Raw genomic sequence first — 24,993 nt, 5'->3', positions numbered from 1 at the left:
AGGCCTTGGAAAAATAAACTGCAGTCAGTGACTGATGTTTAGTAGCACCAAGATCTCTACAGACTCTTTAATACATGGTTGTTGTTGACAACAGGTAGATTTTTATTGGCCTTTTAAAGTAAACACTTTGGCTGTGGTCATGTTAAATTACTTTGCAACAGTTTTGGCAAAATGAAATGTCCAACAAATTATGGCTCCGATCATATTAGAATAAACACTCACTCCACGTCAAAAAATTTGTGCTATTCACACTACTGCATAACTGAATACATAAAAATGAGGCATTATACCACAAAGGGTTTATTTCCTGATGGTGCTACTGGAGGCATAGAAACAATGTTTGCCACGTAAAACAACAGTAAGTGTTTGTATTAGAGGAAATCTATCTCTGCACAAGTCTGACAAAGGCCTGAACGAGCTGGATGAATGGTTCCTGACCTTCATGGCTTGCCTTGGAGCCTGGTGTGGGTGGCTTTGATTGGGTGGAGGGGAGGATGCCACTTGCTGGAGATGATGGAGAGCCCCTGCGGAAGTGGCGGGAAAGGCTTGAGAGAAGAGTGCTCTGGTGGAGCAGAAAAAGTAACAGGATAGGGCCAGCGTTATTTTCAAATAATAAAAATGTCAACGTATGCACACACTGAAATATTTCAAAAATCATAGTACAGTTTGCTTATAGAATGACAAAACTATTAAAAAGAAACTCCCATAGTTCATTATTACTTAGTTAAGTTGGTTAGTGCCAGATGACGGGTATGAGAGATGTTAGGTCTCACCAGTTCAGAGCTGAGCTCCTGTTTGAGCCTCTGTTTGTCTCGAGGGAGGATGGAGGGATCTTTGAGACACCGAACAGCCTGAGAGATCAGCACGTAGAAACAGTTCTCCATGGTAAACATCAGCAGTGACCTGAAGGACACAAACACGTGCTCTCAGTTTAAAAAACCCCAAACCAAAACAAAAAAACAATGCAATTTACTGTTTAACTCTTAGCAAGAACTCACTTCAGAGCTTGGATCTCCTCTGATGAGGCCAGTGACACGATGCTTAAGGAAACTGGCTCTTTCTTCTTCTCCATCTATAAACAAAAGGCACAGAAACAGTCAGGGATCTGATGAAGGCTGATTGAAGCTGAAGGTTTTATAACACTGAAAACTACCTCGCTCAACATGCTCAGGGCCACGTTGATGGTGGCCAGCAGGGTCCCAAACGAAGGAGCCACATCAGGGTCAAATGCCGGAGTTGTGAAGCTCAGCACAAACAAGGTTCGATACTCTGCCAAGTCCATACTCTGACACAAGGGCCGAAAACACAAATCAGCATTTTACGCTCTTTTATGCAAATATATGAACAGTTTCTTTTGATAATGCTCATGGAAATATGCTAAAACAAAAACCTGATAAAAAAAACTCATTTTGGAGGACCACTGGAGCAGAAAAGGCAGACTGACCTGGTCCAAGAGGATTTGGCAGCAGTCTGGAGTGAAGTGCTGCAGAGTTGCCAGTGTTTTGCTGAGGATCTTCAGAAGACTGCACTGCACAGCCAGCAGGGCCTTCTGCTCAGCCTCCTCTCTCTCCCCTCCACCTGCTGCCTCTTTAGACGGGGTTTGGGGGACCCGCTGTGTCCTAGGAAGGGGACCAGGGGGTAACGCTTCGCCATTTTTAGCCTGAAAACATCATAAACAAACAAACCCATTATTTATCTGAATTAATTAGCACCTTTAAACATTTTTACTGTTTTTTTTTTGCTAGCAAAGTTTTCCTGGCTGCTTACGATCACATTTCTTTACATGCAAGACACTCGGTGTAAGTCACACTTATGACGGCGTACGAAGGCAGAAGTTGCCTTGGTTTCTGACCTGGAGGTAGTGATGAAGCATCTTCTTGCTGTGGAGCAGATACGTGCAGGTCTGGCACAGGTAACAAAGGTTTACCTGCAGGGAGGAGAAGACAAACATACTGACTGAATACTGAAGTGTCAGCGCTGCAGTGGAGCTGTGGTGTTCTCTCTGCTGAAGTGGAGCTTTCCTCTGGATTTACCTGTACATCCCTGAGCAGTTTGGGCAGGTGAAACTGCCACTCTTTACAGAAGCTCGAGAGCTGCAGCAGGAAACCGACGGTGTGATCTGCTTCGTCCAAACACGCCAGGCTCTGCACTGTTCGCACTGCATTCAGACACTGAGTGGAACAGAAAAGGATCAGCGATGCTACGGTCTACAAGGAACATCCCCATTTCCACCATACAAAAGAACCTGAAGACTGTTGTGAATAAATGTATATCCCTTTTTTACCATACATTTTTATATTATAATTAAAATATTTTATTACTGCTTACTTTTTGCTGCCTTGCATCAAATGTGCTTTTTCTTTTAACATATTGCATAGAGAAAAAAACTCATAGTATGTCTTCCAAAACAGAATAAGTCATAGTACAGAATATTTTCCAAAACAGCATAAAACAGTCATAGTATAGCATGTTATCCAAAATGGCAAAAAAAAAGTCATATTATTGTATGTTGTCCAAAATACCATGAAAAAGTAATATGTCTAAAATGGCATAACAAAGTCATAGAATCATATGTTGTTCAAAATAGCACAAAGTCATACTATACATCTTCGTCCGAAATAGCATCAAAAAGCCATCCTATAATATGTCGTCCAAAACGGGCTAAAAAAAATAGTTATACTTGTATTCTAAAACAGCATAGTATATCATCCATAACTGTACTATAATTTGAGCGTCTGTAAATAAAAAATAAAATCACTGCAAACATAAATAAGTTATAGTTATAGTATGTCGTTCAAAGTCTCACAAAAAGTCATACTATAGTATGTCATCAGAAATAGAATAAATAAGTCATAGTATAGCATGTCATCCAAAATAGCAACAAAAAGTCCAACTATAGTATGTCATCCAAAATGGCACAATAAGTCAAAGTATCATATGTCTCTAAAAATTACATATAAAAAGTCATGGTACAGTATGTCGTCCAAAACTGCATTAAAAAGTCACATTATAATATGTCATCCAAAAGGGGAAAACAGTCATACTGCTGTTTGTTGTCAAAAATAACCTGAAAATGTTATAGAGTAATATGTCCTTCAAAGTAGCCATCCAAATTAGCATAAAAAAGCCATTGTATAGTATGTCAACCAAAATAGCATAAAAGGTCATAGTATACTAAGTCATCCAAAATAGCATTAAAAAGCCATCCTATGATGTCATCCAAAAAGGGATAACAAAAAAGTCATATTTGTATTCTGAAACAGCATAGTATATCATCCATAACTGTACTATAATTTGAGCTTCTGTTAATAAAAAACAAAATTATAGCAAACATAAAAAAGTCTGTTCTAGTATGTCGTTCAAAATCTCACAAAAAAGTCATACTATAGTATGTTATCCAAATTTAAATAAAAATGTCATACGAAAATATGTCATTCAAAATGCCATAGTATTTCATCCAAAACTGCATAAAAAGTCAAAGTACAATATGTCTCCCAAACTTAAAAGTCATACTATAGGTTGTTGTCCAAAATAGCATAAAATAGTCATACTATAGTATGTCGTCTAAAATTGCAGAAAAAATAACAGGAAATATGTCAGCCTAAATAGCATAAATAGGTCATCCTATAGTATGTCCTACTAAGTCAAAAAGTCATACTATAGTAAGTACCCCAAAAAAGCATAAATACTATAGTATGTCCTCTAATATTGCATGAAAGAGTCATACTACAGTTAGTATGTCGCCCAATAGGGCATTAAGTCATACTATAGTATGTCCTTCGAAATCACACAAGAAAGTCATAGTACAGTATGACGTCCAAAATAGCATAAAAAAGTTATTGTAGTATGTCAGCCAAAAAAGTCATAGAATAGAAAGTGGTGTGAGGCGAGAGAGGCGGCCCTTTGCTGCATGTCCCCACCCTCTCTCTACCCCTTTCACGCTCACACTGTCCTGTCGATTAAAGGCATAAAAGCCCCCAAAAAAATCTTTAAAAAAGTTATGGTATAACATGTCATCCAAAATAACTCAAAACCGGTATAGTATACAAATTCATCCAAAATAGTTCAAAAAAGCTATAGCAGTGTATGTCGTCCAAGATAGTATGTCGTCAAAAATGGCACTAAGAAGTCATACTATAGTATGTCATCCAAAAGGGCATAAAAGAGTCATCGTATACTATTCAAAACAGCATAAAAAAGCCCCAAAAGTACATAAAAGTCAAAAATAGTATTAAAAAAAGCCATATTATAGTATGTCATCCAAAAGAGCATAAAAAAAGTCATACGAGAGCATTTGGTCCAAAATGGCAAAGAAAAGTCATAGTTTAGTATGTCGTCCAAAATAGCGTAAAAAAATCATAATATAGTATGTCATCTAAAATAGCAATAAAAAGTTATACTATAGTATGTCTTCAGAAACAGCATTTATCTGTTCATTTATCTGATCATAGTATAATATCTCTTTCAAAAAAGTGTAAAAAAGTAAGCAAGTCATAGTGTGTCAACAATGACAACGAAAAAATTGTCAAAAAAAAAAAAATAAAAACAATAGTACTGCGCACTGTGAAAAAGAGCATAAAAAAGTCATACTACAGCATGTATTTTGAAATAGCATAGAAGTCATATTATGGTATGTCTTTCAAAATAGCATTGAAAAATTCAAAGCATAGTATATACAAAGTAGCAGATATAAGTCATAGTGTAGTATGTCGTTGAAAATAACATTAAGTACACATAGAACAGTTTGTCATCAAAAACAGCATTAAAAGGTCATAAAAGTCATACTTCAGTATGTCATCTAAAACAACATGAAATAGTCGCCGTCCAAAGTCGGATGAACAGTTCATAGTGAAGTGTGTTGTCAAAAATAACATAAAAGGGGCATAAATAGTCATAGCATAGCATTAAAAGTCATCTAAAAAAGCAAAAATTAAGTCACAGTATAATAACATAGTTGTGTCATCGTTTATATGCAAACAGTAAATATCTGCTGTTCTTTTAACATCAGGTTGAATTGTAGACGTGCTAACAGGCTAACTAGCTTGTTAAATCCGTCCTGTCTGTCTTTCGGTTCCACTTTTTTAATGACAAATAAAGACTACCACCGTCTGCTGGTTTGGAGAGATATTCATTCTCACTCAGGCACAGAAATTGCATGCTTGTTAGCCTTTAGCTAAACACTTTGTGGCGTTTTCAAGTGCAACTTTTTGCCCCAGACACAGAGGACCTGACAGTTTGATGTGACTGAGGCGTAAGGGGAGCTTTAAGCGATAAGTCAACTTTCATTCTAGTCATACCTGTAGTATGCGTTCTTGATGCACTCCGACAAAGTCCAGGGCTTCGTTGATGAAGTTGTAGCGCAGAGTTTTGAGCAGACTCTCCATTAAAGACATGCAGAGGCGGTAGACCCCCGGCCAGCAGGCGGAGTCCTGGGACTTCCGGGAGAAACTCTGCACAGAGACATAGACACAATATGTTATTGTATCATGTTAATGCAATGCTATGTGCTATGTTTCTATATCGTGGTCAATAAAATGTCATTCTTATCACCTGTGACGCTCCATTTGATGACACCTCATAGACACTCAGCAGAGGAAGGCAGATCGTCTGGATCACTCCTGCTCCAGCTACAGCTGCTGCCCCCTAGAGGAAAAAATAAAGACACCCTCAATTTAAATACAGTACAGGATGAGGCTATACATATTCTAGATTTTCCTTTTTGTTAATCCCCATGCAAAAATCAATAATAATGATAATAATACTAATAATAACCATCATAATAATAATAATGTAAACAGCAGCGTGCAAATACCGCAAGCTCTTATTAGTCTTGCGCGAGCGTGCATATGGGAATGTGGCTCCCACACTCGGAGTTACAGACTACAGGCTACAATAAGGCTAAAAACATTCCACCAGTCACGTTTTTCAAAACAATGTTGCACATCAGGGCTTCAGGACACTTGGATAACTTCAGACAAGACATTTTGTGGTTTAATTTTTAAAAAAAAAAATAAATTTAATGTTTAAATCCCACTCACCACCTCCTTCAATTGTTTGGGAGATAAGTGCAACGCTTTTTCCCCGTGAACCTTCAACACTGTTTTGTGGACTATAAAACTTAACCAGACTTTTCCATCGTCATGAGGTTAAGTAAATAATGATTGAATTTTGATTTTTTTTTGGGTGAACTATCCCTTTAATGATCCACCTGTATTGCGTGACATGTTCTTTTATTTTCATACACTGTATGCTGCAGCAGATTACAGCACCAAATTTGCAGCTGACAAAAACCCGAAACAAATGCACTATTCACCCCCGTTTCAGAAACAATTGCTTAAAACTACTGTCAAGCTTTTTTTTGGAAAATTTCTCAGCCTTTTCAGAAATAACACTATATATTACCAGCATATTTTCAAAGCATAAAATAGAATCGTCAAACAGGCTACAGAGAGCCAGAAAGAGGGCGGGGAAGCTAAAATCATTTGAGTGCGTTTACATGGACGTGAATTACCCGTCACTGATCTGGTTTTTGGAGTATCCTTTTCACGTGTCTGAACATGTAAAACACCACATCCCTTTTGTAGCAAACCTCAATATATTACCTGGAATACTCTGAAAAAAGGGATACTGTTGCATGTATACAGCTTAACCTGGTTTATGCAAGCTGACAGCTACCTGTGGCAAATGACGTAACAGATATACAAATCAATATACAAATAGCGGCGGCAGCGACGGTATCTCTTTTCTGGAGTGATAAAACCTATTTTTTTCTTTCGGTAACGAATGAAGCTGTGTATCTGTCCAATGACGTGATAGTGCCATGCTGGCACCAGTGGGGAAGACAGTGTGGCATAGCTGCCTCTTAAGAATAACGTTTTGTGAGTAAATGTGTCGTGTGTTGGGCTCAGAGCAGACAGCGGTTGGCCAATGCAGCAGAGAAGAAATTAGAAGTTGTCAAGTGGTAGTAAATGTACCGTGTAGTGTTTAACATTTCTTGTCGCTCTCATCTGCCATAGTTTTTTTTTTTCTGCACAAAAATACCGCAGCAATCAGTAACCAGGTAACTCATATTTTTCATGTACATTGGAAATATTTATAACCCCATGTCTCTGCTCATGTAAACATCATATCCCAAATGTAACCAGAACCAGGATAAGCCTCATAAATGGTTCGATGTAAACGCACTTATTTCAAGACTGAGTGACGCATTGTTGGTTTTGGTCTTTTCTCACAGCATTTACAGGAAAAAAAAAAAAAATACATATGTACAAGATCTTGTAAATATCACAGTGGAAAAATATTTTTGTGTTTACCTGAGGCGTGCGGGCCAGCGTGAGGAGCAGGTGAAGTGCAGCCTCAGTGAAGTAGAGGTTGTGTTTGGATCGCAGGCTGAGCTCAACAGCGCTAAGCACCGAGGGGAGGACAGGAACCTTCCTCATCACTGAGACCCAGTGCTCGCCATCCTCATCGGTGCGACACAGCTCCTTCGCCAAGTGTAGTGCTAGCACACACACCTGAAAAATGATGTGAAATTAACTTATGCTTGATTTAAAATGTTACTGTGTACACGCTAAAATAGCCAATGCTGCCTCAACAGTGTGCTTTACTGTTAAATAAGCGTGGACATTTAGAAAGACTGACTCTGAATGTTGAATGACGCTTCAGTGAGACTGACTTTTTGGCTTCTTTGGAAGGAGTGGTCCAGAATGAAAACATCTACATTTTAAGTGTGAAAAAAACCCTATTAGCAAAACGTATGTCCATCATTCCTGCCACAGCTCACCCCATCTCTTTGGTCCTTCTGTGGGCCGCGGAAAGAGTCTGTCTCCATGCTGTCCTCGTCCTCCACAGTGTCTCCCATCTGGCTCATGTGTCGAGTGTTGTCAATGAGCACCAGGGCCTCGTCTTTCACTGTCTCACACACAGAAAGCAACAGCTGGGGCAGCTGGGAAATATCACCACCTAGTTGACAAAAAAAAAAAAAGAAAAAAGTTTGAACTTCAGAGTGCTGCCACATCATATTCCAACTCAAGACAACAAAAGACACACACGGCTCTTACCGTTGAGTCCCTGAATCTGCAGCACAGAAATGAGGGCAGAGAGGATTTTGGCTTTGGTCCTCTCCATCATCTGCTGGTCAGCTTGCAGGACACTCTCCAGGATCAGGGAGAGGGGAGACAGGATGTCGGGAGCTGTTGCTACCACACTGGAGACAGAAGGGGGTCACAGCAGAGTTTACTTAGAGCTTTTAAGACATAAAGTTTTAAAGACATAAAGGAAGTCAGGTATATCAAATGTAGGGTCAAACAGATTATCGGCCTGGCTGGCTATTGGAGCTGATATTTGACGTTTTACCAATTATCTGTATCAGTGTTTTATTTTAATGATCGCTGATAAAATCAAATAATTAGTTAATAAGTGCAAAGAAAGTGTCAAAACGTGAGGAACTTTGTAAAATCTCAGGGAGCTATTTTTATATATAATTAATATAGTTAAAGTTTCACTTGACTTTATAAAAAAAGTTGCAGGGAACTTGTTGTGTATGATGTTGAAAGTTTCAGTTTTCGATCTAACCAACCAAGTCATGCTAGCTTGAAGGGGTTAAATCATGCTCAAAACTGGCTCGTCCATCTTCACAGGGGTCCCTCAACCTCTCACCTCAAAATTATTGAATGAAAATGGGTTCTGTGGGTACCCATGAGTCCCCCCATGCCCACTTTGTGTTAATCCCATGCAGTTTTCTCATGGAGTAGAAATAGGTTCTTTTTGCCTGTTGTATTTGAATATTTTTGCACACTAAGGTACTCAAACAATATTGGAATTGCATAATTTGGACATGATTGGAAAGCTGAAAAAATATTATTCATGTGAGGTGATGATAGTCCCCACAGTAGCCATTTTTGTAGTTCAACCATTTTATAAACTCTACCCCACAGTATAAAATGACCTCCTGTGACCTCTTGAATAATCATTGCATTAGGAAACTTTACAACCACAAACTAGAAACTCTGGACATTCAGAAAATCATGCTTTCGTAGGTATATTGAAAATTAGGGGTTTCTCAGCAGTTTTCAGAACAGAAGTGCTTGCCATCTAATCGCCCCCCCAAAAAAACAAACAAACAAAAAAAAGCATCAAATATCATAAGATTTCATCCTAAATCACAACACAGATTTTTCTGTGGTCATTTCTCAGGGTCTTGGTGTGTTAAAGTGGTATTTTAGAGGCATTTTTTTTTTTTACCCTTTTTTATATTAATTCTTAGGTGGTTAAAAAATGCTTCAATCTAGCCATCAATCCTTGTAAACAAATAGTGTCGACCCAAAAACTGCTGCAACATCTGATAAACATAATTCAGCAAAATCTGAACAGGCACCTGACTGAAACACATGTTTAATACATATTTAAGACACAAAAAACCAAACTTAAGCCAAACATTTTGACAAAAATGGGTCCTTGGTAGGGAGGGTGGAGTGGAAGAGATTTAAAAAAAACATTATCTCTGTCTGTTAAATGTATTAATACACACCTTTTCCACTGTTTGAGGAGGACAAGCAGTAGAGTAGCCATCATGGATCCAAGACGAAGACAAGGCACCGACATGGGTGTAGTCAACTGAAGAAGACAAAGAATTATGAAGTAAAACTGATGATATAAGGAGAAATGGAAAAGAAGAAGAACAATGAAATGAGAAGACATAAATTACAGGAAAATATGTTACGCTATGATGACTTACAGCAGCTTTGGTCCCATCCAGGACGTCCATGAAAAGCTTCAGTTTAGTCGAGTCCTCCGTTAGCTGCATCACATCAGACTGGAAACAAAAAATATACCAATCAGCATTAAATTTATCTGCAGCGAGTGAAAGTTTTGAGCAAAAACATTACTGATTTTCACAGGCTTATGAAAGGTGCAAGACACTCAAACAACTTTAGCATAAATAAATAAATGGATAGTTTGAGATTTTAGAAAAGATGCTTGGTCATTACCACCCTGACATCTTGTCATTACATATGGGGCATAATCCACACAAACACGAAAGAAACACCACAAAAAAAAAAGTTTTGATTTTAGGGGGACAGAGGCAGTAATTGGCAGTGATTTTACTTCAGAAAACTATTTTGTATGTGTGTCCCTTTTGTTTTGGAGGTTTTTGCGATTCTGTGAACACAAGCTTCTTGTGAGTTTTTTCTTTTTTACCCTCCTCAGCAGCAGTTTCTTTCGTTTAGTTTGACTCACAAGACTGATCAGATAAGAATAATGGATTACATTAGAGGAGTAGCTGCTGTAGAGGCGAGTGAAAGCAAACTTTTAGACCCAGCACTGGGCCCTGGGGTGCACATTTTCCATGAGAATGCAGTCAGTTTCATCTGGAGTTGTTTGGAAAAGCAATGGATAACACTTAATTGAGAACCCTGATATGCTAAGAAATAAAACTGTTCCATTGCTATATCGATTAATGAACAGTTAAATTTCACTTTCACTGTGGCTGGCGTTCTGCTGCTCCATCTGTGCCCAGAGTATGCTCTGCGCTCAACAAGTGTGGAGCTCTGAAGTACAGAACTGTATACATACTCCAACATCACTCCAAATTAATAGTCCAGTTTATATCATGGCTGAACGCCACAAACAAACCACTGTGTGGGGAAACCCTGAATTGCGCTCAGTCTCATTTCAATTAACAAGACTGAATATATTATTTAAAAAAATTTGATTTCTGACATGCCTTGTTAACATGTCATTAGGTGAAGTTTTGATTGACCAAAACCTCGACGGACCTAAACATCAACACCTAAACCACTACAGCCATGACTGTGTCTGCTGTAACATACGTGGGTTGTGGAAAGAATCAGCAGCATTCGCCAGGCAGAGATCAACATCTGGGTCTCAGGAAAGGAACATATGCCTTCCTCCTCCATCTCCGCGACGTGGCACACCAGAGACTTGACATACTGGGACCAGTACTCATATCGACGAGCATTGGAAAACTTCTGAAGCCCATCCTTCAGAGACTGCTCCAAGGAACCACTGTAACAGCAAAGACACAAAAAACATCAATTACAAGAGATTCAATCTATTATGTGCAAATGAAAGTGACAAAAATGTGATCACTTTTATCATATTAGGGATTGAAATTACCTTACAACGTAGTAGATCTCCAGGCCGATGATTTTCATGACAAAAGCACAAGTCTCCAGAACGCAAGGCTGAGGGTAAGATACAGTTCATGAGTTAGTGTACTCGATATCCAATTACAATCATTAAAGCAGTGTATAAAAGAGAAAGATACCTCTGTGGTGTCTGAAGGTGGTGTGAGGGTTCCAAAGAGAGGCGTTGTCAAATTTTCCCAAAATCTTTCTCTGTGTGAAGAGCAGCGATATATTTATCAAACTTCACTATTCAGTCTTTCAAAACATCCAGCTGCATATGTTATTCCTGGTCAAAGTCATTTTGTCTGAGATAAGGCGCTTACTTTGTACGTAAGACGGAAATGGCGCTATCTCTGCGATCCTGCCACAGGGCAAGGAGGAAGGCCAGAGCCGCTCGGTGGAGCAGCGGGGGACACCAATATTTCCCCTGCTGTTTGGAGTCAATCAGGTCCAACACCACATGGAGACAGCTCCACTCACCAAGCAGAAACTCCTACAAGTAAAAATATATGTACATATTTAGAACAGAAAGACAATTACACATTTTTTTTTATTGTTGCACATATCTCCGCAGTTTATACCTTTGAACCCTCCTTTCCATCTTTGACTTCCAGGTTGAGGAAAAGCTCAATGAGGCCAGGCTGGGTTTCCACAGCAACAGTGAGGAACTCCAAGATCATGACTTTGATCCTCATGTCTTCTGTCTTGCTCTGCAGCCGAGTGAGGAACGCATCCCGGATGGCTGCTGCGTCGTTGCCAAGGCAAGCGTAGACTGACATGGGAGCCACCTACAGACAAAATATAAGTTGAACATTGTAAAAAACAAAACAAACACAAACAAATCAAACACATACAACAATTTCTGCAAATTCTGTAGGCATAGAGTGGAGGTCCTTACTGTGGCGAGCCTTTTGAGCAGCTGGATTGCCAGGCGAGGCAACGCTGGGTCATGTTTGTGGTAAATATACTTGGCCAAGACAACTATGAGATTGTTGCCATGGCCGCCATGTTGTGTCAGGGCTTGCTCAAGAGGGGACACAACGTCAGACGGCGGCTTCAAACGGATGACGTTGTTGGTGACAGAGAAAGCCAGCTTCACTGTTTGAATCAGAATCTGACCGGGACCCTCGGAGCCACAGCTGGTCAGCATCAGAGAAACAGAAAATATATAATTATTAAACGTCAAAACTACGGAGGTTTTTTTTCTGAAAACATCAGATAAATCAGACATGAACACTCCTCTACTAACCTGCTGGGTTGGGCAGCCAGGACCACATCTATGGTGTCGACTCCAACTCCCATGATGTTAACGACTGCCTGTCCAGCCTCAGTGTTTGCCAGGCTGTAGATACACAGAGACTGCAGGGTGGGAGTGCTGCAACACAAAGGAATAAATTAGCAACTTAGCAAATAACCAAAAGCCTGTCAAGTAATAAATCAGAGAGGCAGCTAACAATCAGTGTCTTATTTTGTCCAACCAACAGTCCAAAGGCTACAAATACTGTTTTAATTTACTACCTCATATTTATATTAATGCAGTAAATTGTCATATTTGAGACAGTCAAACCAAAAACAAAAAATGTTTTCATGTTTTGAAAAAAGACAGTGGGTTAGTTGTTAAAAACTGATGCAAATTAATTTTCTTTCAACTAACTTTTCTCAGAACATTATGATTTCACAGTGAAGCTGACCTTAGACTTTTTGGGTATAAGATGTCAACGCTTCATCATCTTATCCTATTAGACATTTATGTGAAATTTTGTCATAAAAAAGTATTAATTCTTGAATTATGGCTAGAAACAGGTATCGTGTTCACAAGAATTGGACGTAGTAATAATCCAAACCATAATGCCTCCGGCCACGGCTATTGCCTGTGCCAAAGCGTAATTAAGAAAAATACAGGCAGAACACGAAAATGGTTACAGGCCACACCTCCAAGAAAGACTGACTGAATGGATATTGTCACTATTTAAAAGATGGAAAGAATAACTTATTCATTAAATTTACGGACTGATAAAGTCCTGCAGTACTGGGAAAGATGGATTGTGTATGTGACCTCACAAGATGATCACTAAATAATTTCCATATGAACAGACTTGTTTATCCATCAGTGCAATTGCTTGTATAAATACAAAGGTGACAAACTGTACGTTCCACAGTTCCTTACTGCATTTAAAAAAACAACACACAAGCAGAGAGCTGAGTCTCTACAGAAAAATACACACCACACACTGAAAGTGGGTAATAAGTAATGATTGGGAGGGAGGACTTCTGTTAAAAATGTAGAAGTAAATGTGAAACACTGAAAAGAATTTCAAACATATAACTGTGAAGTGAAAATCACAGAGTGGTTAACTTCTAAATGAACAATTGTCAATTCAGGTTTGGATATGTTTACAGCTATTATCCCACACACCATATTCAAATGTTCATCTGACTTAATTTTCATAAAAATGTGCAGGTGACACAGTTAAGACACTTGAATCCCAACAGAGGTATCCTCACCTGCCCTGGTCCTCTCCCTCTGGACTCAGATTGAGAATGGCATGGATCAGCTCCAAAATAAGACATCCTGCAGCAGCACAGAGCAGCCAGGGTTAATTTAGATTTCCTTTAATTCTTAAGTCTGGAATAAAGAAACTTACTCCAACTGTCATTTCAGACTTGCGGCCTTACCTATCCTCTCTCTGACTCCATAGGTGTTGTAACGCCACTTATGGTAAGTGGGCAGCATCTCCTTTAACACCAGCAGCACGCAGGGGATCAGGCCTTTGTTCTGAGTGCTGCCAAGCTGACCCTGAAATTAACCAACACAGAGAGAAAGTTAGAGATATAATGTACAGTATAGCTGCAGGACACCACATTTATAGATTAAAAAAATAACATTTTCTCCTTTACTTTATATTAAATGTCACTGTTCAGCTGCTACTACACAATGTTAGCAAGCAAAGAATTGTGTTTATCTCATTTAGGAAAAACTGTTACCTTGACCAGGGTTGTAATCAGACGAAGGAAGGCGATGGTCACGGCGTACTCCCCCCTGGGCTGCTCAATCTGGACCAGCAGGTTGCCATAGTTTCCTGCCTTCATCCCTTCAGCACTACAAAAAAGACACAGACTTTTACCTTTTTTTTCCCAGGCAAGTTAACCGTTGATCAGCAGCACTGTGAGCTTTTACTTTACCTTACACACTGAGACATGCTGGTCAGAGGGTTGGAGGCAAAGGGGAGGAAACCTGTGTGGTGCAGACTGGACCACACCTGAGGATGAAAATAACAATAGACGGGCTGGTGTTTCATTCAAGAATAATGACCCTCATTCAATCATGTTTTCTGATTTTTCTCATATATTTTCTCACAAAAATCCTACATTATGAAACACGCGCTAACAGTCTGTTCGAATCGACCTCAGCATATTTATTGATTGCATTTGATCTTAAATTTGAAAAGTGGCCAGGTTATTTTGAACTTGGCACAGGGCCTTAGACAGACTTAGATGGGTCTGAAAGCTTTTTATTGGGGACGTAAATCACGGTAGTAGCAGATAGCCCTGATCACTTGAATCAAAAGTTGGATTTATGTCAAAAGATAATAATGCATCATGAAATTTCTTTCATATTACAACAAATGCCAAAAGTCTGGCAGCACCTTAACCCAACCACATACACACCCAAGTGTTTGCTCATGGGCAGGCGTGTGTGTGTGGGGACATTTTCATTTAAGCTAGAGCTCATCATCTTTACTGTGTAAGTGTAAACAATACCAATTATTAAAGAGGAACTACACCCATTTTCATACATGTCAGTTCTATGGTCTGACAGCCCAAAAATATCGATGGAATTGAATAATTCTCCCAAATTCAAAAGCTAGAGTACTAAAAAAATAAAGTTGTAATATCAGAGGATATAAAGTCTGGAGCTGCTCCACAGACAGTGATTTGGTAAAATGTTACAGATGAAACTAAAAGCACCCAGGGAACGCTCTGAATATATGGGGTTTTTTTTTTGTTTCAGAACAATATAGAAGAAACTCATTTGGGTATAAAAAAAAAAGTAAACAAATATTCTGTGGCTCAACAAAATCAGTCTCCCATTCACTGTCAATGGAGCAGCTCTAGAGTTTATACCAGATGACATCACTTTTAAGTCTTACTACTCTGGTTTCTGGCTTTAAGAGAGAGCAGCTCATGTTCACAGGTATTTTTTTCTAGATAACATATTGAAATTCTTAATTTAGTTGGTGTTTCCCTTTAAATTAATAAATAATGGTAGAGATTTTTTCTTCTGTGTTTTCATTAAGTACATTGCTTTACTTAAATCAACATTATTAATATGTCACAGTACAAAACAAAAGTTGGCTTTTTTGCATACTGGCTTTCCTGTGGTCTAGGGCACTCTTAAATTTTGATCTTACCTAAAAACAACTGGGAAGTAGTCAAGTGTGGATGAATGCCACAAAAGTTCTTCAATTGTTTGCACGCACAATTTATGATAAAATCTGTGCATACAAATGATTCATGCATGAGGCCAAATGGCTTTTACTACAAACTGGAAGTACTCAGCAAACCCACCTTCCCTGGCATCCTGGCAGCCAGTACAGAGAGGCAGTTCACACAGGAGGCGATCACGTCCACTGGAGGGTTGATGACTGACGTCAACCTAACAGATGGTAACAACACAACGTGACAAGAGAAATTCATTCTCAATTTCTAATCAAGATCATCTCAAATAGGAAGCACAAAATAACAAACACACTTGAAGAATCTGATAAGTGTCCCTTTGAAGCTAGTTTACCTCTGCAGCAACATGTAGATGCGTGACGTGAGAGGCAACAGGCAATCCGACACAGTCCAGTCTGTGCTTATGATCTTATGGACCAGATCCAGGATGGGCTTCACACGCGCACAGTGAGCTATAACATCTGGGAAAAGGAAAGGCACAGGTAAATTAATAATGCTGAAATAATGAGTGGTATCAAAAAATATGTCAACTGACAAGATAAAAAACCTAAACTAAACATTTGTTTAGTGGAGTTCATTTTTTATATAATAAAGCAAATACTTCATGGTCTTTTAGGCTGTTGAGCAATGAAAGAAAACAGTTTAGATAAATTACAACTGATATTTTCAATTTATTGTATCCCAACAAGTGACTAAATTGCAGACAGACTGGGGATGTCTGAAAGTAGTGGTATTTAGACACATTGTTAGTTGTGGTCCTTTAAGGGGACAAAACAAAAATTTTGACAGTCTAATCTTTTAAAAAGGTATAACAATCTGCTTATTGGTATATATGAATATGTATCATGTACCTGCAGTTGAAACAACATGAAGCAGCATCTCCACCTCACAGGTGAAGAGAGTCCAGGAGCTGTAGGAGTAGTCCCAGCGAACCACGTAGCCCTGCTCGCCTCCAATCATCACCTGGCCCAGCACTCCCTGTGGCATCCACAGGTTAGTCTGTCCCGTGCCTGAAGGTTGAGACGAAATGTTACAGTGAGCGAATGTTACACAAGAGAATCATGGAAAATGAAAGTCTTCAATAATCATACTCTACACCCTGACTTTTGTATCTGTTAAAAAAAAAAACTAACCGAGAGGGTAGAGGAGTTTTGGTGTTTGTCTCCTCCACAGTGTCTCGTCATCCTTGGAGACGATGTCATTGGGCTTATGTTTGTAAACTTGGGTGTAGAAGGACATCTTATCCAAAAAGTTGTACACCTGTCAAAGATAAAAAAAAAGACATTCTTAAACCCATAAAGGAAAAGTTGAGTGTGTTGATGTGATTGTGTATGCGTGAAATTTACCTTCTTAACAGTCGACTTGTTTGACAGAAGTGCAGTTAGAAGCTGCAGGAGTGGTCCGATCTTGTGAGGAAACATGCCGACTGCACTGTCCAAGATCATTCCCAATCCCATGTTCGGCTTCTGGAAATTTTTTATGAGATAAACAGGAAAGATTATCAACAGTTAACAATGTTTTGTTTTATAAGGGATGCACTGTTCCAACACTGATATCTGATATTTGGGCTGATACTGACTCAAATAGCTGGATTGGATATTGGTGACAATGGGGCAGATCTGCTCAATTAAATTCTTTGTTTATGGCTGATTACACATACAAGAAATACAGAGGGACACATAGCTAAGGAACCCTGACCAACAACCAGGGTCCCTACAGCTTAAGGTAAGTGGTTTTTAAGACTATATTAATGCCACTCAGACTAAAATTTCAGACCACTTTACAAATAAAAATATTGAAGAAAAAAAATCCAAACCCACAACAGTTACTTAAGGGTAGAGAACATTTTCCTAAATATGAAATAATATGTAATAGAAGCATTTGGTAAATTATTAATATTTTTACCTATTAGTTACCTATTAATTTGAGATTTTACATTGCAACATCTGAAAAAAATAAATAATAAAATTGCACTTACAATGTTGTAGCATTTTTAAGGCTTTGGAAAGACTAATTTAAGACATCTTAATATCAATTAAGGCCATATTTTTTTTAGATTGATGCATTCAATGCCTTTAAAGACTTATTAAGGATCTGCAGTAAGCCTGAACAACAATGTCGGCTGTTTGGAGGTATTTAAAATTTAAATGTATGTATTTATTTGTTATATTTTTATTTACAAAGTTAGGAAAGGAATGTTTAAGTTAAGCCTAATGTTTCTGTACATATAAAAGAATGATCTAAATCACTTCTACACAGTGGCTTATTAATTAAACACTGGTTCGAGATCCGTACTCTGTAACAGACGTTACCCAAAGCCCAGGTATCAGTATCAGGACAGAAAAAGTAACATCCCTTGTTTTTATCCAAATTTATCTCTAAAGGACCTTCTCTTCTCACCATTTCCCAAAAGACTTCAGCCAGGCTGGGAGCAGAGAGGACTTCACAGGCAGCATCAATCAGGTGAGAGCACTGTGTCGCCATGCCGCCAGTCTGTCACATTCATTAAGATGAGCTAGTTAACAATACAGATTGCAAATATGAACGTGTGCAAGGAACATTAAACGTGTAAAATCTGGATATATACCTGTAAACTTTCCTCTTCAAAAGAAGTGATGACAAATGAGAGAAGACCGTAGACACACATCTTTGCTGTGCTTGCTGTGCACTAAGGAGAAAAAGAGTTTAAGAGCAAAAGACACAATTTAATGGAGTTAAACAGTTAAAAACAGACATTGAGGGACATGATTGTAAAACCAGAAGTCTGATTTATCTCAGTTTCTGACTAATCAGCATGTTTCCGTACAGCCAGATGGTTTTCATTCTAGCTATATCATTACAGACTAATTTAGGTCTGAGGCCATCTGTGATTGCTTTTGCCTTAAAAGCGCCTTGCTGGTAGAGAAAAACCAGACAATCGCTGATCACTTTTAGTAGCTGTGAAAAGTGTGGACGTCCCAATCCGATGTCAGAGATTGGCATCAGGGGCAATCCAGCATTTCTGATAGGGATCTGCTAATTGGGCTATAATGAGGTCAAAAAGGAAAAAGATATCAATTATTATTTTAGACATTATTATTTCATGCTTCTATTAAAAACACAAATAAATAAGGGCAACAGCTAAGTTTCAGGGATTTCTTAATTAATGCTGGGCTATTAAATTGTCTAGCATATAATTTAATTAATTTTACAAACTTTAAAGTAGCTACTTTAAGTATGTTCTGTGCTGCTGTATTATCTGAGAAAATACAAGTATTGGAGTGGGACTTGGTATCAGCAGATATTAAATAATGTAGATTAAAGACAGTAATCATTAAGAAGGGAGAGGCCAGTTTTTCTTTCAGTCTTGCACTGCACTTTTTCACTTGTTTTCAATTCACCATCATTGCTTTTACATTTTCCCTTTAGTTTGTAATTACAGTTTTTGATTATTCATTGTTCCTACATGTCTACTCCTGTGTGTGTGTGTGTGTGTGTGTGTGTGTGTGTGTGTGTGTGTGTGTTTTCTTGTGATTTCATGTGTAAAGCACTTTGTAATGTTGGTTGTGTGGTTTTGAAAAGTAATATACTTTTCAAAACCACACAACCAACCAACATATAATAATATACTGCATATATTATTATGCAGTAGTTTTTTGCTTTTCCTCCTTCCTAAAAACTTAAACCTGACCCAAATGTGTGTTTAAGTTCTCTTACATTATTCCCTGAGACTCCCAGGCCCTTCAGCATGGTTGAAATGTACTTAAACACCCCCAGCTGCAGGGCCGTGTTGCCTATCCTCCTGATCACGGGGCTGGACTCGTCTGGTCGCAAAGTGTGTCTCAGCAGGACCCAGGCCAGCAGCACCGGTGCGTGATGAGGGATGTCACCAAATGTCAACAGCAGCTGATCCATCTCCTGAAAGGAACAGAGGAAATACGGAGGTTTGGATGTCTGTCTGGTCTTTTATTCTATATGCACAGTTGACACTCTGTATGGTTGAGTAACATTGCTATATTGTTACATCACAGAATGTTTTTTTATTGCTGCATTGAGAGATTCAAGTCAAACCTTGATGACGTCAGGAGAACTGGAGAACTGATGCTGCTCTGTACAATCTTCCAGGGCACACTTGTGCAGGAAGTCGATGTCCATTCCCTCAACCAGAATAAGAGAGCTCAAATATCTGCAGGCCAAAGAAACATACAAGACATTGAAGATGAGAAGAAGAACAAATATTATGGAAGTTCCTTGATTTATCAGCTGAAAAATGCTCGTTGCAGATGTCGTTTATTGCTCTATATTTCACCAAAAAATAACAAGAAATTGCAGTACAGAAATAACAAATGTTTGAGATCATGTAGAAATGCCTTCACAACAGGTACACCAACAAGTTTAATTTCCAGTTGTAATTGTCCCATTCAGTAAATATCTTGGTCATTAATTATGAACATATGAATAAATTAAGAACAAATTTAAGAAATCTCTACAAAGAACATTGGCTTATGTTACATGCTTATGTGTAAAAGATGAAATAAAAGTATATCTTAGTGGCTGAGCATTTGTTTAGCTGTCACAAACCGTGCTTTCTGTGTGCTTAAGTGGAAGTGTATTAAGCTCATTTTTTTAAGTTTTTACAGACATTCACTTTAAACCAGGGATCACCAACCTTTACTGTCAAATAGAGATTTTGTTCTTTTTTAAAAAAAATGACAAATTAACTTTGCAGTGTTGGCAGTGAGAGCAAACAAATATGTTCACGCACAGTTTAATTTTGGACTTGAAATCCATAGCTAGCCGAGCTATGAAAGAATTGAGATGAGCTGCCACATTTGTTTGGTCAAAATTTAGAGGAAAAGGAGGCCAGTCATAGATGTATGACTCACGTTAGTTGACAAATTGTTTAAAAAGTTATTTTCATCATGCATAGGATACATGATACAATTGAACAACATAAGAGTAATTTTAGGGCAACTACAATAAAAATTAAAATGTTACTAAAATAACCGTATCCATGCAATCATTCCCATTTAATTTTTTGGCAAAGCCACAGGGTGCCACTGGAGAGGAGCCAAAGAGCTGCAGGTTACCTACCCCTGCTTTAAATGTATGAATATCACATTACACACAAACTTTACGACATGCTCTTACCCGATGCGGTCGACAAGTGCGTCCATGCTCTTGTCCACTAGGTGTCTGTTGGTCTGCCGCAAAACCAAAGCCTTGCTCCTTGAACATCTTGGTGAAGCTCAGCAAGTCAGAGGGGCTCATCTCAAAGTAGGCGTAATACAGAAAGATGATCTCCAGCAGCAGAGACTGTTCTCTCAGACACTGCAGGAACCACAGAGACACCTGCCTCTCCGTCTGAAAATAAAAGAAAATTATGTTACATCCTTTAATGGACAGACTGAAACATTAAGTAGACATGACTGTTGAGTTAATCAGAAAAAAAATGTGGGTAATATGTGATATTTACATTCGATTTGGGTTATATTTTACAGTATTATGGCATTGACGAGGTAAATCAAACATATAGAAAACAAATGATCACCATGAGGTTTCCGTGAGTTTCCCATGTTGGTGCTTCTGCTTTGAAGAGGTTCTCAAATTGCGACTGGTATTTGCTTACCAGGTCCTTCTCCAGTTTATTGACACAGTTACAGTACTCAGCCTGACCAAAAACAAACACACACCCAGAGTTATTTTAAGCAACAACATAAACATATTTTAGTGAGAAATGCACAAATAAAGCTGTGTTTTCCATTCATCTGGATGACCCAAAACCAGGAGCTTCTCACCCTGTAGGGATGTCGCTCATCCTGAAAGTACGTCAGCAAGAGTAGGACGCATCTGAGCAGACACATGCGCTCCTCGTAATAATAGTCTGCCACCTGTGAATACACACACACAGCCATACGATATATGTATTCAAGTGACTATCAAGATGAATCAAATGAACGATACAGCCAGTTTAAATGGCTGCAGATGTCTGTACTGACCTTCAGCAGCAGTGCCTGGCTTTGTCGCTCATCCTTGAGAACAACCTGTGTGAAAGACACTGTTAGCGTCCATCTGAATACCTTTCATAATATCTTCTTACAATCTTTTATTTTGCTCCTTATGAAATATGCTGACTTTAATCTGTTGCAAAGGTGACTGCAGAACTAAATCCAACATAAAAACAATACCACTAAAACATACCAACTAGGTGGCACATTTAATATTTTTCTTTTTTTTTTTCATAAAAAAAACTGCATACTGCAGGGGCCTTTATATGCTGCATAATTACGCCAAGATTTCAGACACGACTAAAGCAACCATAAAAAACTCCAAGTAGGAAGAGACACCTTCAACGAATCACGGGTTCCTCTGTAGTCCTCCTGTAGGTAGCATTGTAAAAGCTGCACACTCTGTTGCTCATCAAGACCCTGTAACATTATAGAAGCATTAAATCATTATGAAATTATGGAATGCACCACCGAATGCAGACACAGAATCACATCTTTTACAATGAAAGACATTTTAACTCTTACCAACAATTTACTGATCCTCAGACCAAAATCCTTCAAGGGCTGTGCGACATCTTTGTTATCCTTCACTTTCGCAGCAGAGGAAGAGCTAGAAAATGTAATATTGACAATTACCCTTTTTGTTGTGATAGAAAGTACTGGATTGTATATCATTATACATTATATTTACCTGGGAGGTTTATAGTAATTGAGTCCTTGGTGCAGTCTGTCCCAGTGTCTGTCAAGCTCTGCCTCTATCTGAGCCTATGCACATAAAAAAATCCACAATAAGAAGAAGGAAAATCATTACTGTACGATATTAAAAAACAATATGCTGTGAGTAGACAACAAACTTTTTTTTTCAAGCGACATGATAAAGTAATTGACAAATATTCATATTTCTGTGATTCTAGTATTGCTGAGACTGTTTAACACCCTGAAGACATCATAAACGCTGATTCAACTTCTACACTGTTGTGGTTGCTGCATACTCATATGGCATATGTCGCAAAAAGACTTACCGGCTCTCGCAGTGCAGATCTTCCCAACAAAATGGTCCACAATTCTCGACAGCTCCTAAGAGAACAATTGGTATAACTTAGCATAATGATAATTGATTGTGTATTTATCATACAGGACAGTAGCTATCAGTTCATTCACTTGCAAAAAACACATTTTGAGCTAAAAGGCAGATTAACGGTGGACAATTTGAGGGTACACAATGATATAAAATTGTCAATTATTGGTGATTCTTCCATATCATTTATGGAAAAATTATGTTCTTTTGTATCAGTGTTAAAATATTTTGCTCTGTAAGCTATTTAGCTGGAGAAGACAAAAAGAAACATTTTTTCTCATAATTTTATTCAACAAATACTTTTTCAACTTTGTATGAAGAAGCTGTGAAGCAGTTTATACACTGAGACAGAGAGTTGATGTAATGTGGGAACCTCAACATGTTCATAATTACGATACTGTCTTTTAGTCTTTCTTTTAAAAAGTATATCAGGACCCTACCCAGAGATACAATTATTGTCCCTTAACCTCAGTGAAAATGCATGGCCCTTCCTCCACCATATATTACTATATTTCTCAGCCTCTGGCTAGGGTAAGTGGTGGGATATTGGAGATGTTTACGGAAAACATGCCTTTAAACTCACTTGAAGGTTCTGGTGTTATGAGAATAGTTAAAATAAATACAAAACAAAACCATATAAAGTTGAATGTCCCTCCACTGAGCCGAATCAAAGCTCATGATTCCCTCCCCAAAGTTTAAATATAGCCGGTGCATATGCGAAATGAAATGTTTATATCTAAACGATCTTAGCTAACATACCAAATATGTTTCTATACCAGCGTGAACATCTTCGACACAACATAACACCGTCGATTATTGGAGCTACTAGTGGCGCACTGGATTTAGAAACATGAGCGCTTGCTCTTCTCCGTCTTTCATAATTAGAGATACACTTTTCAGCTTCACAGACGCTGTTGTTGTCATGCGGCTGACACACCGCCATTCAAATATTCAACTGCTAGCACGGCTAAGCTAACTTAGCGTGGTGCTAACAGCTCAACGGACGCTTTCAAACACAGACGTTACTGCCGAAAGGGAGCGATAAAGACAGACGTTGTGCAGAAATGTCACCTCGCAGGTAAATACTTTCGAAAAACGACTTAAAACGTAGACTTTTGCTGAAGTTTGATGCCATCTGCTCACCTGACACTCAACTCCGAGTCCGCCATCTTCGTTGCCGTGTGATTGGTTGTTTGTGTGATGACGTCATTTCCGGCGGAGGTGCCTTCTTCGTCGTTGGTGCCCTGATTGGCTCATCACTGCCATCTTGTGGAAATTTTTTAAAAAAGATTCATGTACCCCTGACTGATTTTCAAACGCTTCTCTAAATCAAATGTTAGTCTCGGACTAAATTCTTCCATAACTATATATATTTTTTTTAATTAAAGCATCGGTTTCAACTGTTTTCTCTACTTTTATAATCCAGCATAATTATATTTTTCGTGTATGCTAACGTATGTGATTTACATGTTCTGAATCAGTTATGTTTAGTGCAATGGCTCAAGTATACAATGAAAAGCATTTGTACTTCACTTGAATATTTCTATTTTCTGCCCATTTATATTTAATATAATTGGCAAACTACACTACACTTCAGAGGCAAATAGGCAAATGTTTTACAGCTTCAATTACTTTGCAAATAAATTCAAATGCATATTAAATAAATACATACAATACATAAATACATTACTAAATCAATAAGGCCTTATTGGTTCCCTGTGGAGATATCACAAGCTATATGGCAGTATGAAAAATAATACAAAATATCTCTTTTAAAAGCTGCAACATTAAAGAGTGATCAACATGCATGAATGCTTGCATAATTATAATCTGATAGTATATATTATTCTGAAATTCCCAGTTCTGAATATTCTACAGTATGGTATTACTACTTTTACTAAAAGATCTGAGTACTTCTTCAAGCTCTGGGTAATGAAATTAAGGTTGTAGCTACATTAAATAATAACAATAATGATAATGATAATGATAATGATAATAATAATAATAATAATAATAATAATAATAATAACAATAATAATAATAATAAGGTTAAAATACTGCATGCACATACTTAGACAAAATACTATATCAATTTATCTAAAAATGAGCAAAATAATGAAAAATAATTAAAACAAAACTCAGACCTTTAATATTTTATACTAATACTTCTGTACTCTTGCTTGAGTAACATTTTTAATGACGTTGTTTTTGTTTTTTTTTTTAAATCAGTTAGAGTATTTATACAGTGCTATTTTACTACTTTTACTAAAAGATATGAGTACTTCTTCAAGCTCTGGGTAATGAAATTAAGGTTGTAGCT

General features: G+C 38.0%; 1 protein-coding gene across 1 annotated transcript; it reads right to left on the bottom strand.

Moving 5' to 3' along the window:
* Positions 1 to 289: 289 nt before the first annotated feature.
* On the bottom strand, positions 290 to 23,856 carry nup188 (nucleoporin 188). The gene is given in 44 exon segments (XM_042509448.1): positions 290 to 562; positions 774 to 903; positions 999 to 1,072; positions 1,154 to 1,285; positions 1,445 to 1,660; positions 1,853 to 1,927; positions 2,034 to 2,171; positions 5,298 to 5,450; positions 5,551 to 5,643; positions 7,314 to 7,514; positions 7,784 to 7,962; positions 8,061 to 8,206; positions 9,530 to 9,615; positions 9,737 to 9,814; positions 10,833 to 11,028; positions 11,140 to 11,207; positions 11,291 to 11,360; positions 11,474 to 11,643; positions 11,732 to 11,938; positions 12,049 to 12,289; positions 12,400 to 12,525; positions 13,656 to 13,722; positions 13,827 to 13,947; positions 14,136 to 14,250; positions 14,334 to 14,410; positions 15,720 to 15,807; positions 15,943 to 16,069; positions 16,460 to 16,618; positions 16,742 to 16,868; positions 16,955 to 17,074; positions 18,009 to 18,101; positions 18,196 to 18,276; positions 19,305 to 19,505; positions 19,659 to 19,773; positions 20,739 to 20,800; positions 20,802 to 20,951; positions 21,139 to 21,258; positions 21,386 to 21,478; positions 21,587 to 21,631; positions 21,935 to 22,015; positions 22,121 to 22,205; positions 22,287 to 22,360; positions 22,618 to 22,672; positions 23,817 to 23,856. Coding segments are annotated over 44 exon segments (5,241 nt in total). The 5' UTR covers positions 23,843 to 23,856; the 3' UTR covers positions 290 to 382.
* Positions 23,857 to 24,993: the final 1,137 nt, after the last annotated feature.

Source organism: Plectropomus leopardus, chromosome 20, assembly GCF_008729295.1.
Source record: "Plectropomus leopardus isolate mb chromosome 20, YSFRI_Pleo_2.0, whole genome shotgun sequence".
Classification (NCBI taxonomy): domain Eukaryota; kingdom Metazoa; phylum Chordata; class Actinopteri; order Perciformes; family Serranidae; genus Plectropomus; species Plectropomus leopardus.
This window is presented reverse-complemented; position numbering and strand designations above follow the sequence as displayed.